This window comes from Acromyrmex echinatior, chromosome 8 (assembly GCF_024713525.1).
Source record: "Acromyrmex echinatior isolate Ae372 chromosome 8, ASM2471352v2, whole genome shotgun sequence".
Classification (NCBI taxonomy): domain Eukaryota; kingdom Metazoa; phylum Arthropoda; class Insecta; order Hymenoptera; family Formicidae; genus Acromyrmex; species Acromyrmex echinatior.
The window spans coordinates 7,087,740-7,105,324 of record NC_141859.1 but is presented as its reverse complement, the minus strand read 5'-3'; the positions used below and the strand labels follow the sequence as shown (position 1 = coordinate 7,105,324).

The window sequence follows — 17,585 nt, the reverse complement described above, 5'->3', positions numbered from 1 at the left end:
CGCGTTGTTTTTCTCCAACACTTTTATTAGCATTTTATATTGAAAAAAACAGCAGAAACGCGAAAAAATATATAATTATATATTTCCATTTCTAGAGACTTCAATATATCCGCAGGCTTGCCAGGTTTTTGTAACGGATAAAGATTCAATAAAAATGAAACAGATGTGATATAACAGTGCGAAGTATGAAGCATCCATTCGATGAAGGGTGACGAAATTTAAGATAATAGGATAAATAGTAGTTTAAAAAATGTTTCTAAATTTATGAACGTAAATGATTGTGTTATGTTTTTATGTTATTATCTTAAATTCCGTACCTTTCATTATTAATTAGATACCGTGTACTCCGTATCGTTTTAAGTTTTTTACATTTACATTCTTCCTTTTTTTTCATGCCCGTATTATTATATTTATTGCAAGACAGACAACCTCGCTAAGTGATTATTTAAGATCTATATACATGATTCAAATTCAGGCAAAAGTCTCCTACATAAAACTTATGTAAAGCTCGCGTGCGATATATTATGAAGCTGTGTCCGGTTTAAAATAACTATACAAATTAAAAAGGAAGCTAAATATCTCTCGACTTCTTATAATATGAAAAAATGTTTACAGTGTAAAACTTTCTCGTGCAAAATTGTATACATTGATTTACATTATATACATACATATATATACATAACCGTAATAAAAAAATAGATTGTATGTTATGAATTATCGCTATATCTATAAAAAACTCGCTACCATACTATTTTTATTTACTTTAAAACAAATAGGTCAATGAATCGCTTGACCAATGTAGCGCTAATTTCAATAATTGTATAATTACATAATATAATTTATATAATTTACGTTTATAACTTACTGTGCACTTATATGCTATATTATGCACATAACAATTTCCTTTTTATAATTTTTACACTCTGCGCTAGAATATAGTCTATGATTTAAGATTTGTTTCTACTAAATGACATTTTTTTAAGAAATTTAATACTGAATATTGATTTCATCAAAATGTATATTATAATATTTGGCGCTTTGAAGTCAACAAAGCAGAACAATTAAACTTGATTAATTGAATCCTATGATAGGATTTAAAAACCGTTTATTTGCTCGATAAGCGTGCTTTTAGTCACTTTGCCGACTTGAACTCGCTTACCTATTGATACCGACAAGTCGATTGCTGTCTGATTTTATACTATACATCATAAAATTTTTAGTCATTTGTTACGTGATTCGATGAGTCGTTTTTTACGGATTCGATCGGCTCTGCTATGATAATGTCAGATTGCTCCTCCTTGTGCAGAGCTATCATTATTTTTTGCTCAGTGGAAGACTGACTGTCAGATGAGCCTTCCTGCGTCGAAGTGGCAGCTTCCTGAAATTCAGTAAGTGACAATGCATCGCGTGCGATGCGTTTCGAATTTGCGATACTTACCGTGCTCCGTATCTTCGTATGCGTTTTGATGTGTTTCGTTAGGTGATCCGATCGCATAAATTTCTTTGTACATTCTGGACATTGAAAACGTTTTTCACCCGTATGGGTTCTACGATGCCTCTGGAGTTCATCGGATCTAGTGAACTTTTTACCGCAAAATATCCAAGTACAGATGAAAGGACGTTCGCCAGTGTGCCAGCGTAAATGAGCACGTAGATGGCTCGTTTTTCCATATACTTTATTACATCCAGCAATATGACATACATGTTGCCGTTTCCTGGTTATATCCCTATTTCTAAAGAGAAATATGGGGACATACATATCAATGCAACATACGACTATTGTTCATTAGTGACACAAACAAATATTTGATATGGTTGAAAGAAGTTATTGCTCACCTATCGCCATCGCCGCAATTGGGACATGTACACGCGACTCTTCTACGGTGCTGCTTATTAGGATCGTCACTGGTAGGAGTAGTGGCCGGGTTCGGTATTTGTTGTTGATGAGATACAGGTGTAGCGGATGTTGTCAAGGTCCCGTGCTGAAGAGTTTGAAGAATCTGCCATTTGGTAGAATCATTTGAGTCGAGTTGCACGGTTGGTGTTGTCGCGACGATAGGTGTGGTCGCGGTGGTTTGAACAGTGGCCGGCAATGTTTGAACTGTAGCCGGCTGCAATGCGCTCGCCGGTATTACTTGCACATTGCCTAAGCCTGGGATATTTTGCACGGGTATCGATTGTAAGAAACTATTGGTCGTATTCAGTCCGGCGGTTGGCTGAATTTGCATTATACTTCCATTGCTCACATTCCTCATCATGTTACCTTGTTGCGCGGTCAAATTTGCTAATGCGGACGCAGGAATAAGCGTTAACTGTTGTCCTTGCGTTCCTGTATAAGGATTATTTGCAACATTAATTGTTTGCAAATTAAAAATTATGAGGAAATGTATCAGAAAATGTATAAATTAAAAGTAATAATCTTTCAATATCTGGGAGACAAAATCTATAAACATACAACTAAACAGAGGATGATTTCTTGTACAAAAATGAATTGAAAGTGCAGAATAAACTTTTTTCGTCCGATTCTTTACTGTAAATGTACAATTTCTCTCTTAATGAAATAAATAAATTTACTATTTGTCACATTTTCTTTAATCTTGCCACTCGTAAAATCGTTATGTAAATATGATAACGTTTTTTTTAATGTCTTTTTACAAATCAAATGTTCGTCAAGTGTACATGTACTTCGTGATTTTCAAATTTGATTTCCTTGGAAAAAGGCCTCTAACAAAAAAATTCTGCACTTTTGATTTATTTTTGTATAAGGAATCGCTTGCCTTCGTCTGTTTGTACTATAAATTTATTCTTGTGCTCGTCTTGTGCTTATTAGTGTGCACATATAACAATTCCCTTACCTGTAATCGTAATAGGTTGTACTGTAGGTTGAGCCGATTGTGTAGCAGGGATATGTATTACTTGCCCACTAGTTAATTGGCTCGCATCGATATTAGTTACTTTGATATCGCCTTCTACTGTTTCAGGCGGCCTCGTCAAACTAGATAACGTCTGCACGTCGATTTTCTGGCCATCTTTTGTAGTAATAACGTTAGTATTTCCCGTTATGTTTCTTCCTAACGTACCTATACCAAGTACCTAAGAAACGTATAGCATATCATTTAGAATAACTTTATGTACATATTATTAATATGTTAATGTTCAAATTTAGTATATTACTTGAACATTGCTGGGAGATGCAACTGTTGTGCTCCAAGTTGCTACTGTCGACGATGGAGTGGAGGATTGTTGCATCTGCTGCTGTTGCGACTGCTGCTGCTGCTGCTGGGACGATGCTGGTTGCTGTTGTATCACCTGCTGTACCACTTGTTGCACTTGCTGCTGTTGTTGTACTTGAGCTTGGGCGACTTGTTGTTGCTGTTGCACCGATTGTACTACTTGTTGTTGAGTTTGTTGTTGGACGACTTGTTGTTGTGCTTGTTGATGTGCAACTTGCGTTACTTGCTGACTCTGTAATAAAACGTTAAATGTTTATCTAATAAGATCATGAAAAAATAATGTTGAAGAAATAACTCATAGCTCCTTGAGAAAGCGACCGATTTGTAATCGGCAAGTCCCGAGTTCGATTTCGACTTCTCTAGGTATTTTGACTTCTCCATATATTTTATAGAAAAGTATTGAAAACCGATTCGTAACATAAACAATTTTATAACATAACAAGTATTTTACGTAATCAATCAAATGGACAAGATTCGATGCCTATATAATTGATGTAAAGACGTTATTAATTTGTAAATTGCGATAATAACATTTTGGTGATAGGAAAATTTTTTATATATGTATGCACTGAAGATGGCCTAATTAAGTGTCGAAACGTTTATATTTATACATAATTATGATTTAAAATTAATAAATTTAAATATTATTCGCTTCCAATATCTTGTGTAGTGATGGATGCCCTTTAAAATATTGTTTTGAATAATAATACATTCCAGATTTTCATTTATTGTTGAATTTGATTTATATTTACCTGAAGGTTTTGCAATTGCGGTAAACTAGCAATTTGCACTTGCTGAATTTGACCACTCGGTGTGATAATTTGCGCCACTTGAGGTATTTGCTAAAATAATTAGAATGTACATTTCATATTATTATAATTTACAATATTTGTCACATATAAAAATTATTAATTGGTATTTCAATTGTTATATGGTATTGATTATGATGAGACGATCTCTTGCGTGAGACTTTGTCATGGCTCTGAATTACTTACTTGCATAATTTGTGGTATCATTTGCGTCGTGGGCATATTGAAGACGCTGGATAGCGACTGGACAGGAAGATGTACTGTCTGATAAACGGTTTGCCCGTTATTGGCAGTGACTGGTAATTGCACAGGTACCGCTTGCTGAACGTGTTGCATAGGAAATTGCAGCGGTCTTACCTGTACACTTTGTCCTAAAACAATACACATTATTCCATCATCTTAAATATGTTAAAATTACTTATTAATAAACTTATTCGCATTGTTTGAAATCCTCCCTTAAATTTTTTGCACTTAAAATGGGAGAAATATATTCAGATGTTAAAGAGACAAGAAACAAAGATTTTTAAAGCAAAAAGTACAAGCAACACGAACGAATCCTATAATTGAAAAATTTTAATCACAGATACACATAAATTACATTCAGCATATTACAAAATAATATTTTATTAAAAAACGCGATTATAAGCGATTGCAATGAAGAGCATACCTGTCGGCAACTGAACAGTTTGTCCCGTAATATTTTGTATAATCGAAGTAGGAAAGACATTCGGTGCTCTTATAAGACTAACTGGCTGTGGTGTGATAATAGTCTGTCCGTTTGCTAGTTGGACTTGCTGGCCGGCAAGTTGCATTTGTTGACCATTTGCAGTAGCAAATTGCATTGTTGGTTGCGCCTGATGATGGGCATTTGCAGCCGACATCGCTGAGGATGGAATAAATAGAGCTTCCTGACCATCTATATTAACAGTCTGCATTTGTGGGATTACACTATAGCTAAGCTGTTGCTGTTGCGTTTGCTGCTGCTGAGCTTGTTGCTGCGTTTGCTGCTGCTGGGCTTGTTGCTGGCTCTGTTGCTGTTGCTGCTGCTGCTGCTGTTGAAGAGCCGCTTGTGCCTGAGCACTGCTGATAATCTGAGCACCCTGTGAAATAAAAGTGCGTTTATAAATTAAAATTAAATAAAGCGCACTTTAGACGATCTATAATTTGTATGTCTATCTCACTTTAAGTTCCAAAAGTGTACACTGGTTCAGCCACAAAAAATAGACCTCGTGTAACATAGAAAACATTTGAAAAAATAAAATACATACATATAGAAAATATATATCACTGATATATATTTTCTATATGTGTGTACTTTACTTCTTCAAATGTTTCCTATATTATACGATACGCAAAATTATAAATAGAATTCTGTTTTGAATTTGATCACAAATTATAGATCATCTAAAGTAGGCTTTAAAGAATAACGAATTTAAAAACATGTACTGAGAAGAAAAATTAATCATTTAACTATATTAATTTAGTTCGTCATTTATTTCTTTCATTGGAGACTGTATACGTATTTAATGACAAATTCGATTGAAAGCACTAGTGCGCACTAGTGCATATTAAAGTCGTTGTACACTGATTTAATTTGAATATAAAAATGAAATGCAAATATTTCGAATTATGAAATACATATTTTACCTAATAGTACATTAAAAAAAATGTATTGAATACTTTACGATTTAATTGATTTCTTTGTTTATTTATAAATATGTTTACGTTATTTTGTGTACAATGGCTTTAATGTGCACCAATGCAATCAAATTCGCTATAAGTCAAATATAATATATCAAATGTACAATTTTTTTCTCAATACGACGTATCAACTGTTTTTTTTAATATAGATAATTATGTTTTCTCATACTTGCAAGAATTGATGAGGTAGCGATTGGACAGAGATTGCTTGCGTTCTCTGCTGTTCATGTTGCGGCTGTTGAGTTTGTAAAGGCACAAAGTTTTGCAGGGTAATAACTTGTGGCTGTTGCTGTTGCTGTTGCTGAGCTTGCTGAACATCTTGCTGTTGCTGCAATTGCTGCAACACATTAGCGCTTAGAAAACGAATCTGCGGCTGGACAGTTTGCTGCTGTTGCTCTAACTGTTGTTGATCTGCATCATCTTGCTGTTGCTGTTGAGGTTGTAAAGGATCCTGTTCTTCAATTTCTTCCTACAAATAATTATATCATTTATTTTCTTATCTTGTGGATTTTTTTATAGTATAATAGCATATATTTTAAGTTAATTACTGTGTATAAATGTTGTATGTATGATATTTATATACAAAATATCATTTATCAACATCAATTTCAAGAAATAATATTAATAAAATAAAAGTAAAGAACTAGTAATACATAATAATCTTACTTGTGTAAGATTCCTGCCGTCTATGCTCCGTTTCATGATGAATAATTTCGTTTTGCACTCTATACAATTTATAACAACGAATTTAATGTCATTTCATGTCGAGTACTAGGAATTTATAATGTAACAACTATATTGGCAATCTTCTTAAAGTTACAAGAAACGAATCGTCCACAGAAACGCTGGCGCTCCTACAAAGAAATATTATTTTTAGAGAATTGTGTCTATTATAATAACTAACTCTATAAAGCTTATATTATAGGGAATTATAACAATTAAAACAATTGAATGAAAGAGATATATAGAAGGAATGCATCAGTTTCAGAAGTCAGAGAATCGTTGCAAAGAATTCTTATTTTTAAAGAAATGCAGAAAGAGAGAAAAATAAAAAGAGACAAGAAAAAGAGACTTTGTTTAGTGCACTTATACTTATACACTTATATGAATATTTCGTTTCTCTCATTAATCTGAATAAAAAATCTCAAATCGAGTATATGATTCTAAATCTTTTAACAATTTAGTTGGAGTACTGGGTTTTAACATGGAGATTTAAACAAGGAAGATTTAAATATAGAAGAAAAAAGGACAGTTTCCAAATCCAAAGTTAGGTGGAGCATTGGGGATTTAACGCGGGGGTTTAAACAGGGAAGGCCAGAAGAGAGAGGAAAAGTGCAGTTTCCAACTCCTTGTAGGGATTACGAGTGTTGGAGCATGTTGACATTGAGCTTTGCTAGCATGTGCAAAAGACGCTAACTCTCTCTCTCTCTCCTTGCCCCTCTCCCTCTCTTTCTCTCTTTCCCCGACGAGGGAACAAAGAAGGCCGGTCGGCGGTAACGGGCACCCAAGGAGGACGCCCGAGAACCCGATCGAGGACCGCCTCCTTACGCCCCTGTTTCCCCACCGCCCCTATCCGATTCATAAATGTGGCACGCGCACGCGGCCCGACATGACGGCAAGGTGAGCCTCGTGTCGTCATTACCGCCCACTCGGTCATCCGCCGCTCGTTCGCGCTCTCGCGGCGGCGCGAGCGACCCGCGATAACGGGGAAGGCACGACTCGCGATGCCCAGCCTCCACCCACTTCGCCACACCGGGACTCCACCTAACATGGAAACAAACACGTGTTGCCCTCCCGCAGGATTGTCTACTCACACTGCCAAACCATTAAAAACGCCAGGCTGACGCGCGATAGGTGCCAATATCAAACCAACATCACTATTGTCGACACTGATGCACCAGTGTTCAATTTGGCCCAAATATAAAAGTTCGCTGATCACGCGACTATGCGGAAACATGCGTCGTCTCCTCCTCTTCGATTCAGACGCGACGCGTTCATTCACGCGTGAGTCGACTTGGCAAGGACAAAACGAACAAGTTACGCTGTACCATCCGCGTCTCGTACGCGAGAACGTTGCAAACAATCGTAACGGCATTCACAGGTAAGTATTCATCACCGACGCGCAGTCGCCTATCCCGTACTTCCTCATATACTGAAACTCCTGTGTAAGCCGCGCGCGCGCGCGCACACAGACAGCTGCACGTGTCACGCAATGCGCGCCGTCCGCCTCCTCAGAGCACTATGCCGTAGCGACGCTATCGGTCTGCGAATCGCTTCGCGTCGTTCGATTCACTAATGATCAAGTTCGATCACGTTGAATATCCGTGTAGGAAGAGACTGCGCCAGCGAGATTAACCGAATTAGCGTACTCCGGACGAGTATACCGCCGCCACCGTCGAATCGCGGAAGACACGCTTAGTTCAGCTTTACTCGACGCTATGGAACACCACAAAGTGGAGCCAACGAGTTTCCCCGATTCATTAAATCCACTGGCACGTGCACGCTGTGATATACCGCGCACGTCCCGTATCGTCCAGTTTAATCGCCCATCCACGCTCGTAGAAATGCTGCACAACACCAACAAATATCGTCCTAAAACGAGAAAGATCGAGTAAAATACGAACGCACATATCCACGAACGCGAATGCCAATGGGCGGTGCGCGGATGGCAACGTCGCCGTTTCTCTCGACACGATGGCACGGGCTCGCCGATTGGTCGGTTGCGGCACGCGCGACCGGTCGGCCATCACCATCAACCAATCAAGTTGACTGGCAGCTCACCGGGGCGTCGTTCGACAGGGGCGTACGCGGGAACGCTTGCGGCGGACGCCCACCCTATTAAAGGGGGCTAAACCACGCGTACCTCCTACTTTCTCTAGTCTTCCGCTTCCTCCCACCTTTCACCTTGCGTATACCGACCGCGGGTGAACAGCTCGTGCGATAGGGTATGTGTCGCGATCTGTGATCCGCGACATTTCTCGGGGATGTTCCTTGACAATTGATGATCTTTGAATTAATCCGTAATAGAATCATATATTTTTATGTTATGCTGAAAGAACATTAGATCTTAGGAATTTTTTTTGTTATTAGTTTCCAAGTTTAAAAATTTTTAAAAATTATATAAAAAAATTACAATTGAATTTAACGTAAATATATTGGACTTTAAAAGCACAGTCATTTTTTATCATTATTCATATTTTTATATGAATTTTTAGGTTTTAGATAAATTTAAATCTATAAAAAATTAATAAAATTTAACCTTTATGATATTAAAAACTAGTTGAGGGTTTCACAAGTATACAAGAATTTTTTTAGTTTTTTATACAGTTCGGAACAATACAAAAATCTGTACTAAAATCGAAGACTCAAATTGTGAATAAAGGATGAAAATTGTTGATGGAGGGCTACAGTACGATAATTAGTCTACATCCTACATGAATAGAATAAAACTGAAAAATCAGATTGTGAAACATAAAATTATTCCAAATCATTACTATTAAAAATTAATGAAATGGATTTCAGAATCTTCAAAATCCATATGTTCCAGTTACGTTAAAGCGTTTCTTTCAGGAAAGTCACACGAAAAAGTGTTCGTCAAGCGATAAGATGCCTTATCTCTGTCCTTGCATAAAGATTCCAACCTCGTACAGGTAAAATGAAATTCCGAAACCTAGGATTATTCTTAAAAAATTCCTTTCCTAACCACATGACGATAAAGTTATCAGGAAATTCTTTTCTCGATACGTCATACATTTATTTGAAATACGTTGATCGGTCGACTATATGCGATATAATTTGTAGCACGTTACCAACATTTGAAAAAAAGAATTGGAAAAACAGTACTACAAATTATTTGCTATCCATTTTATTGATATGATGATGATGATGATGATGATGATGATAATGATGATGATGATAATGATAATGATAATGATGATAATGATAATGATAATGATGATAATGATAATGATAAATTACAAGTGCCTATCACTGTGTCATATTACAGTGATAATACATTAGATGATTTCTCACGATATATCTGTACAATTTTAGCATATATTAGTAATGATACAAAGATAGTAGTTCACACTACTATCGGTTTAGTTTCAGAGACCAGATTGACAAAATTTCTTTATAATGACGTATTACAAGCGTATCTTACAGTAACGCTATATTCACAATTTTGCAGGACATAAATGTCTAGTACTGGTGAGAAAGCGAACAGTTAAATAATATATAATATACAATTGTAATGCTATAAATCGAGGCAATTTAGAATGCTAAAGTTCCAACATTACATAAATTATACTCCTACAATGAGAAAAATATTCTGGTTGCAGCAACAAAAAGTATAAATAAAATTGATTAAATGAATCTGAATTCTGATTATCTCGAATAGATTTAATTGTTTCTAGATTTAATTTGTGTTCTATTGGTCGTTTGTATATTTTTCTGGTCTCTACTAGAATTTCAATTAAGGCAATAAAATTTTTTCCAATTTAACAAGAATATACAATACAATTATTATAGGTATGTTGCATCGGCATTGACTATATATACAAATAGAAAGAATGCAATTGTACATGCTGCATTTTGTACATAATATAGATATTACATACAAATAGTGCAAGTCAAAATGGTGAAAACTACGTATAAATTAAAATATTTCATCGTATTGACTTCAATTACTTACCGATAAAAATCTACGCGACGGACGTGCGTACACAAACTCGTATGTTACGAATTATTCGATACAAGACATTTGCAGATTATAATATACTTTTTTAAAGATATTATTCGTAATAGAGTTTCATTTCACAAGAGATTGTTTGATTTTTTTCATTTCGATCGTATAAATTGATATTCTTAGATATAAATACGCGATAGTAAAACTTGTCAATGTGAAATTAAAATATTCCAAAATTCTAATTCCTAAGGGTAGACTTTTTTATAGTCCTCCCCCTGATCTCTCGACGCTTATTTGTTTCTTGAGTATTTCCTTTTCATGTTGTGCTTCTTCCATTTCAGCCATTCGCGCAAAACGTGAATATGCTACATGACCAGATTTTATAGCTGACATCATCTGTATATAAAAAATGATACAAGTTTATACATGTATATATAGTATAAAAAATAATTTATGCAAATGTTAAAAGAATATTCGAAAAAATAATATGAAATAACTTTGATTACATCATAACGCATGCAATATAAATATAAAAAAAGAACACAAAGCATTACAACAAACTGATAATTTTGCTAATTGCTGATTTCACTGTCAATTCAGAAATTATCGGGAATTACTACACATAATCATGTTAAAAAAAAAAACGAAATCATTCTAAAAAAACTACTGCATTGTACAATGCATAACGAAAAAACAAGTATGCGAAAAGAAATCCGACTGTGACTGTGTGCACTATGCGCAATGTCACAGACCTGAAGATATTCATCCAATTCAACTTGACCGTTCATATTGGTGTCGATTTCACGCAGAATTTCGTGAAGTTCTTCACCCGGTACTTCCTTATCTCCAAAGAGCTGTGAAGAGAAAGAATATGCATTGAGTATATGTTTGATGATTTACCTGCAAGTAATCTGGCAATTCCATTTGGCCATTGTAAGCAACATCAATTTCACTCAACAAGCTGTGCATCTCGTCCTGGTTCATATGTATACCTAATACCTACGTACGGCGACGTTAATGGATATCGATAATTAAAGAAAACAAAAACAGATAAAAAAATGTCAGAGATACCGGAGAGATGCCGAAATATATATATGCAAACCTTTAATCCTCGTCTAATGTCATTGATAGACACATATCCTTTCTTATCTTTGTCTATAATTCGGAAGCGCTTGATATAGAGTTGGATCTCATCCTTGGTGAGATTGATAGGAATCTTGTCGCGAGAAGCACGGTTCACCATCTGACCCATCTCTTGAGCGAGAAACTCGCTGGCCTCGCTCTGCTGCTTCTTCTTCTCCTCTGCTGACCAATGCAATTCCTCGGCCATGATATCTATGATACCCGGCAGTGCTTCTTGAGCCGCTTGGACATTTAGGAAAGCGAGTCGTAATCGACGCGCAATCATGTCGATCGCAGTTCTAGCGTATTCCCGTACACCGTAGCGTATCTGAAATATACATTTTAGATATTTTACGAGAAGACATAATTGTAGTTTGAAAAGACTCTGCATTAATTATATGGAAAGTGAGATCCCAGAAATGATTTAGTTTTCACATATAATGCAACTTATAATATAGTGAACAAAAGATACAATAAAAACAAGATAATATACAACGCTTAATAACAAGGATAATTGAACTATGGTGTATCAAAAATATAAAACTTGTGTTTATAAAACACCTTTAATACATCACAACTAAAAGGTATCCATTATTAAATCTTATGTCTAGGAGACATAAGATTCTGTTCACTACATTATAAGTCATGAAAAAGTTATGTAAAAAATAATTTATTTCACCGGAACTCGATATTCTATATATTAGTGGAGTATTCTTTGAACAATTCAGAGAGACAATTACTTCAGCATCGATATATGGAAATTCCGGATGAATTTTCTTTCCAATAATAGGCCATCGTTTCCCTGTAAGCGAGGCCATTTTAGCTACGGCAAATGCACGATCTCCATAGCTCTTGGACAAATGCTGCGCGACCTCACATTCCAGACCGAAATCTTGCACCAATCTAATGTACATTGTGGGGCTCCAGCCCTGAGCGCCTTCCAGAAGAAAGCCATCCGTCTGGCAGGGTCTTTCTGGTTTTAGCTCGCAAGCTTTAAACGAACATTTATGAATCTTTTATAACACTTTGCGTTTAATTCTGCCAATATACCTTTTATAGCCGCGTCAATAGTTTCTTGAGCCATCGCTCGGTAAGTCGTCCATTTGCCGCCTGCTATCGTGACGAGATTCGTAGGACTGACGTGCACGATGTGATTCCTAGCGAGTGACTGCGTATTCGGTTTATTCGGGTCGGAAACAAGCGGCCTAATACCGCTCCAGGCAGAAAGAACGTCTCCGCGGCGCACCTCAACGTCTGGGTTCAGGTAATTTTTCACTTCCTGCAGAATAAACATGATCTCGTCTTCCGTAGGCCGAGGATTGTGTGTTACCTCGCAAGGCAAATCGGTTGTTCCTGCAATTGTTTGCTTTTGCCATGGCAAAAAGAAAATCACCCGACCATCACTCGTTGCTGGATCGAGTAGACCCATTTGCTCAGGACTGAAAATATTAAAGAAGCGTTAGTATATCGATTATAATGAATTCAACAATATGCTACTAATCCTCCGAAACTGATAATGAATCTATTAAATTCTTTATGCAGAGATTGTTCGGATAAAAAAGATTCTGATAAATAAACATAATTCACATTCTCCGTGAAGTAATATGAAGATAACAAAATATATTATTATATATGAATTTAAATTAGTTCTTAATTCTTGAATTCTTATATTATTTGTTATTATTATTACAGCAATTGCCATTTTACCCAAAAAAGTTAAAAATATTAAACAATTAAATTTTCTTTATGTTACATTTACAAATTTAAATTAGCCTTATTAAAATAAATTTAGTATTCATTCTTTTTTTAAATATAAATTACAGTTGTCATTTTGTTTAAAATTAATTAGTGTCTTTTAATCAACATATATTAAATGAATCTCACAGATCCAATGTCAGTAATAGATTTTGACGTCAGCTCCAAAGAGTTAATGTTATTTTAGCAATACATCGTTCTTTTTACCTGTAATATCCTGGCAATACTATGTGAACACCGGAAGACGGAGCGCAGATAGATTGGACACTTTGATCGTCCATCTTTCTAATATGATCGGTGAAGGGACCAGTCGCATTAATTATCGCCTTGGCCTTTACATCCCATTCCTCTCCTGTGAGTTCATCTTTAAGATGAGCTCCCACAAGGACTCGTTTGCCATCCTTTTCGGACAGGGAAAGCTATTTTTATAAAATATTCTCATATTTTGCGAATACCTGACACTTACCTTGTCGAGACCCTTTAATAAATTGACTACTTTAACATGATTTACGACTGTTGCACCGTGTCTCGAAGCTGTTAGAGCAATGGCCAGATTCATTCTGGCATCATCTTGTTGGCCTGTTAAATAACACATTTATTTAAGAGATAGATAGCTCGGCTATGTAAAAATTGTAAAAGAGATAAAAAGAGAGATAGCAGGATAATTACCGTCATAATAGACAATAGCTCCCGTTAGTTTGTCGCCTTTCAGCATCGGAAAAAGTTCCAGAGCGTTCGATTTACTCAAATAATATGATGATTTGAGGGTTTTGCTACCCGCTACCAGATCGTACATCTTAATGCCAAACCAGTAATAAGGAATTTGCCACCACCTGACAAAAGTAGTAGAAATATATGTGAAAAAGAACATGTAACATCAGAAGTTTATACTCCATTCATGCATAAACATACGTGTAAACAGGCAGCATAATAGGCAATGGATGTGCCAGATGTGGTGCGCTTTCCAGCATTGATGCACGTTCGTGAAGTGCTTCTTTCACCATTCTATATTGCTCTATGTCCACTTGCAAGATCGCTTTCTGCAGATATCGTACGCCACCATGAATTAACTTTGTGCTGCGGGATGATGTGCCAGATGCAAAGTCATCGGCTTCAACTAATGCAGTTTTTAGACCTTCGAAAAGAAATGGAAGTGTATGGCTTTACTAGAATAAGCAAAAAAAAAAGAGATTTAGTTACGATCGTACCTCGTGTGCAAGCATCCAGAGCACATCCTGCTCCCGTTGCACCGCCTCCGATTATTAAAACGTCATAGTCCTGCGATTTCAAAGTTTTCATTTGATCTTCTCGTGTTGGCAAGGTTCTTCGAGGCGGTCTTGGTTTCCACTTCATTTCAGCGTGTACCTACAATCAAGTATGTAGATATATTTAATTTAATTTTTTAGTTAATATGTCATTTGTTATAACACATAATTAAAAAAAAATCATTATTTTAATCGCTTGAAAAAAAAAAACAACATTCTTAAAGAAAAAAAGAAAAAACTTCTTCTTAAAGAAGCATATGTTTATTCCTTTACAATCAATTATTATACGAAAATTGAATTTTAAAATTAATGCAATATTTTAATGATTCAAAACATTCAAATTTATTTTTTGGAAAACTTTGTTTTCCAAGTTGTAGCGTTGTTATATCAAATGAGTAATCACGCGTAGACGAGATACAGATTACTAAAGCCATCTATTGGAAAAATAATAGATTTCTTTTTACTACACCTAATATGATATATCAGGTATGTAAACAAGACACATCACATTATGTAATAGATAATAATAAGTGCATGCGGGATCATTGAAGAGTCTCAGCATCTTAGATCTCATCTTGAAGCATCTCATGATCATGTCATAGCTGATTACATTATATACTGACCGTGGTATCTGACAAGAGGAAATATGAAGTAAGGGTACCAGCACCCACAGCACTTGCTCCAGCAACAAACCACCTGAGTGATGCCATCGTCTATCACTAGATCTCTTGATTTTCTCGAGGAAATCTGAAATTCAGAAAAGAGCATGATGATATAATTATGAATACAAAAGCTAGGCGATATAATTCTCTCTCTCTCTCTCTTTCTCTCTCTCTCTCTCTCTCTCTCCCTTTCCTCTCTATCTATATATTATATAATATATAATTTATTACTATTAAAAAATATGCAACAAAGGCATAAATAAAAAAAGGCTGAGGAATAAATTGATTGAATTTTCTTTTTTATATAAATGTGAAATAAATGCTGTTAAAGGCTTGTTGGAGCAAATACAAAATATGAAATGCTAAAAAGAAAATATCTTAATTTTAAAAAACAAAAGAAAAATATCCAAGATACTGATGATGTTTTTGTTTAAGTGATACTCATTCAGTTCAACTTTTGAATTGTAAATTTTAAATTAAACTTAATAAGAATTTATAATTAAAAAACATGAAAATATATTTGTGGAGATTTTTGATAATCAATTCGACCTCGGTGACCTCAATGAAAGACATTCTTTCTCTCCATTTTTTTTTCTTTTAGCAGCTTTTAATAGTTAGGAATAAAAAGATAAAGAATAATTCTAAAGCATAGTGAAATAATTAATATTACAATTGCCAAAACATTAATTAAAAATATTGGTTGCATTCAGTAGAAAAAAAACTTTGCAACTGTTGTAAGATTTTTTGATACAATTGGTTTATACATTTTGATCTACATTAAATTTATAGTGTCAAATTATATTCAATTTGAGTTATTTTTAATCATACCTAAAGTATCAAATTTGACTCAAGTTTTATTATTTACTAACTTAATATAAATATTGTTTTCTTTAAACTACCCACAGAAATGAATTTACATTTTGACACAGAAGTAAAAGATAACAAAATGTTTATTAACTCAAGAGATTGGGTTGCTCCTTTGATTTCTAATGTAACAGTACAATGAAGAACTAAGAGCAAGAATCAATTAAATTAAATTATATAAAATTGTATAATAGTTGCAAAATTGTTTTTTTTTAACAGTTGAGGAAGGCCTGAACTGGGGCATTTTATACAGTCTTGTACGCTGCGCATTCAACATACGCAATCTATAAATAATTTAAAGATTGTGCATTGTGTCGTGAAATGTCCGCGACGCAAAGTGAGACTCATTATTATTATCACTAGCATAACGACAAGTGATCTGTTTGATGACCCTGAGATGCCAAAAACTGAAACATGTGGGATTGCGTGATATTCGACGTGATTACGACCACGCGGTTGGGAAGATGATAAATACAGCACAATCATGTAATCGACTCGTGCATAGGAATCCGGGTATCGACAGTTGGTCATCGTCTGGCGGGATGCTATCTTGATCTTTAAATCTTGATCTCATCTCTATATATTATAAGCATGAATCACACAACCTGAAAAAAAGGAATAAAATACCAATGTGGTATTTTATATATTGGTATGATTCATGTCTCCAGGAGATAATCGTTACGAAATTCTTATCTTTCCACGCGGAGCTCGATGGCGGTCGAGCTTAGCCGGTGATTCGGGCTCGTCTTGGAAAGGGAGCTCTCACAAGGCAAACCTTGAAACGCGCGTACATAACGCATAATACGAGAACACAATGCTAGGCGGGATGTCGCAAGATATGGCTAAAATAGCGCCTGCGAGCGCTCACGGCAGTATGCCCGTGCCAAGTGTATCAAATGAAATGTCACTTGCATTCCCCATTATGCGTAACGCATTAATTATCTTACGCGTTATTCAACTCTCGTCTCGAGGTTCTCATGTTATAAGACATGATTTAGTGTCGTCGTTTCCAAACGTTTTTGTGATCGAATGTAAGTCAACTGTCTCGAGAGGATTCGGGAGGAAAATCGCTCGCTAGGAAAGTGTTAAAAAGTGACATTACTAGTTGATGTCGAGATGGCAAGGCAATTGGGGAATCGGAGTCTAAATTAGCAGCCGGTTTTTGATGAATGACATACTTACTGTGAGCTAAAGGGATACAATTTTCACTCACGCCAAACGGGTAGCCTGACACTAGGATTCCGCGTGACGCATTATCTTCAATTTTCTTCCAGTAGCTGCCTGCAGATACTCGCACCAAACAAACCCACAACCGACGGCCAATGTCGACCAATGTCGACTGAGCAGACTGAGCTGCAACTCGACGATCAAAATATAATAGCTATAGAGCGATTGTTTGTCACGTTTCCGTTGATGACCGGTAGAGTGTCAGTTAATGAACTGTCGTATCGGCAGCAGATTTTCACGTAGAGATCTCTTCATTAACG

At 35.7% G+C, this 17,585-nt stretch overlaps 2 protein-coding genes across 4 annotated transcripts; both read right to left on the bottom strand.

The window, feature by feature from the left end:
- Positions 1–4: 4 nt before the first annotated feature.
- Positions 5–8,439, bottom strand: LOC105142966 (uncharacterized). Its single transcript, XM_011050906.2, has 11 exons — positions 7,558–8,439; positions 6,410–6,597; positions 5,913–6,212; positions 4,710–5,142; positions 4,229–4,413; positions 3,986–4,075; positions 3,175–3,465; positions 2,856–3,093; positions 1,837–2,329; positions 1,439–1,733; positions 5–1,378 (listed from the first exon to the last, which is right to left on the bottom strand). Exons 2-11 carry the CDS (start codon positions 6,443–6,445, stop codon positions 1,217–1,219), a joined length of 2,523 nt encoding a protein of 840 aa, XP_011049208.2. The 5' UTR covers positions 6,446–6,597; positions 7,558–8,439; the 3' UTR covers positions 5–1,216.
- Positions 8,440–9,592: 1,153 nt separating this feature from the next.
- Positions 9,593–17,470, bottom strand: Gpo1 (glycerophosphate oxidase 1). 3 transcript variants are annotated; one of them, XM_011050909.2, is made up of 12 exons: positions 17,281–17,470; positions 15,196–15,319; positions 14,516–14,672; positions 14,220–14,442; positions 13,977–14,140; positions 13,774–13,886; positions 13,515–13,708; positions 12,603–12,991; positions 12,293–12,543; positions 11,533–11,880; positions 11,331–11,429; positions 9,593–10,826 (listed from the first exon to the last, which is right to left on the bottom strand). In XM_011050909.2, exons 2-12 carry the CDS (start codon positions 15,280–15,282, stop codon positions 10,692–10,694), a joined length of 2,160 nt encoding a protein of 719 aa, XP_011049211.1. In that variant the 5' UTR covers positions 15,283–15,319; positions 17,281–17,470; the 3' UTR covers positions 9,593–10,691. The 3 variants fall into 3 exon arrangements, with proteins under 3 accessions (XP_011049211.1, XP_011049210.1, XP_011049209.1); XM_011050908.2 differs by lacking the exon at positions 11,331–11,429 and adding an exon at positions 11,183–11,284 and having other exon boundaries at positions 17,312–17,469; XM_011050907.2 differs by lacking the exon at positions 11,331–11,429 and adding an exon at positions 11,183–11,284 and having other exon boundaries at positions 17,281–17,468.
- Between the last annotated feature and the right edge of the window lie 115 nt (positions 17,471–17,585).

What these genes read in the sequence shown, in the direction of transcription:
- LOC105142966 (XM_011050906.2), bottom strand. Translation starts at nt 6,445, where the DNA reads ATGAAACGGAGCATAGACGGCAGGAATCTTACACAA. An exon ending in CGCAATTGCAAAACCTTCAG is followed by an intron (nt 3,466 to 3,985) that starts GTAAATATAAAT and finishes GTTTTATTACAG; the next exon opens with AGTCAGCAAGTAACGCAAGT. An exon ending in AATTGCGGCGATGGCGATAG is followed by an intron (nt 1,734 to 1,836) that starts GTGAGCAATAAC and finishes ATTTCTCTTTAG; the next exon opens with AAATAGGGATATAACCAGGA.
- Gpo1 (XM_011050908.2), bottom strand. Translation starts at nt 15,282, where the DNA reads ATGGCATCACTCAGGTGGTTTGTTGCTGGAGCAAGTGCTGTGGGTGCT. An exon ending in GTATTGCCAGGATATTACAG is followed by an intron (nt 12,992 to 13,514) that starts GTAAAAAGAACG and finishes TAATATTTTCAG; the next exon opens with TCCTGAGCAAATGGGTCTAC. An exon ending in AATTGGATGAATATCTTCAG is followed by an intron (nt 10,827 to 11,182) that starts GTCTGTGACATT and finishes TTTTATATACAG; the next exon opens with ATGATGTCAGCTATAAAATC.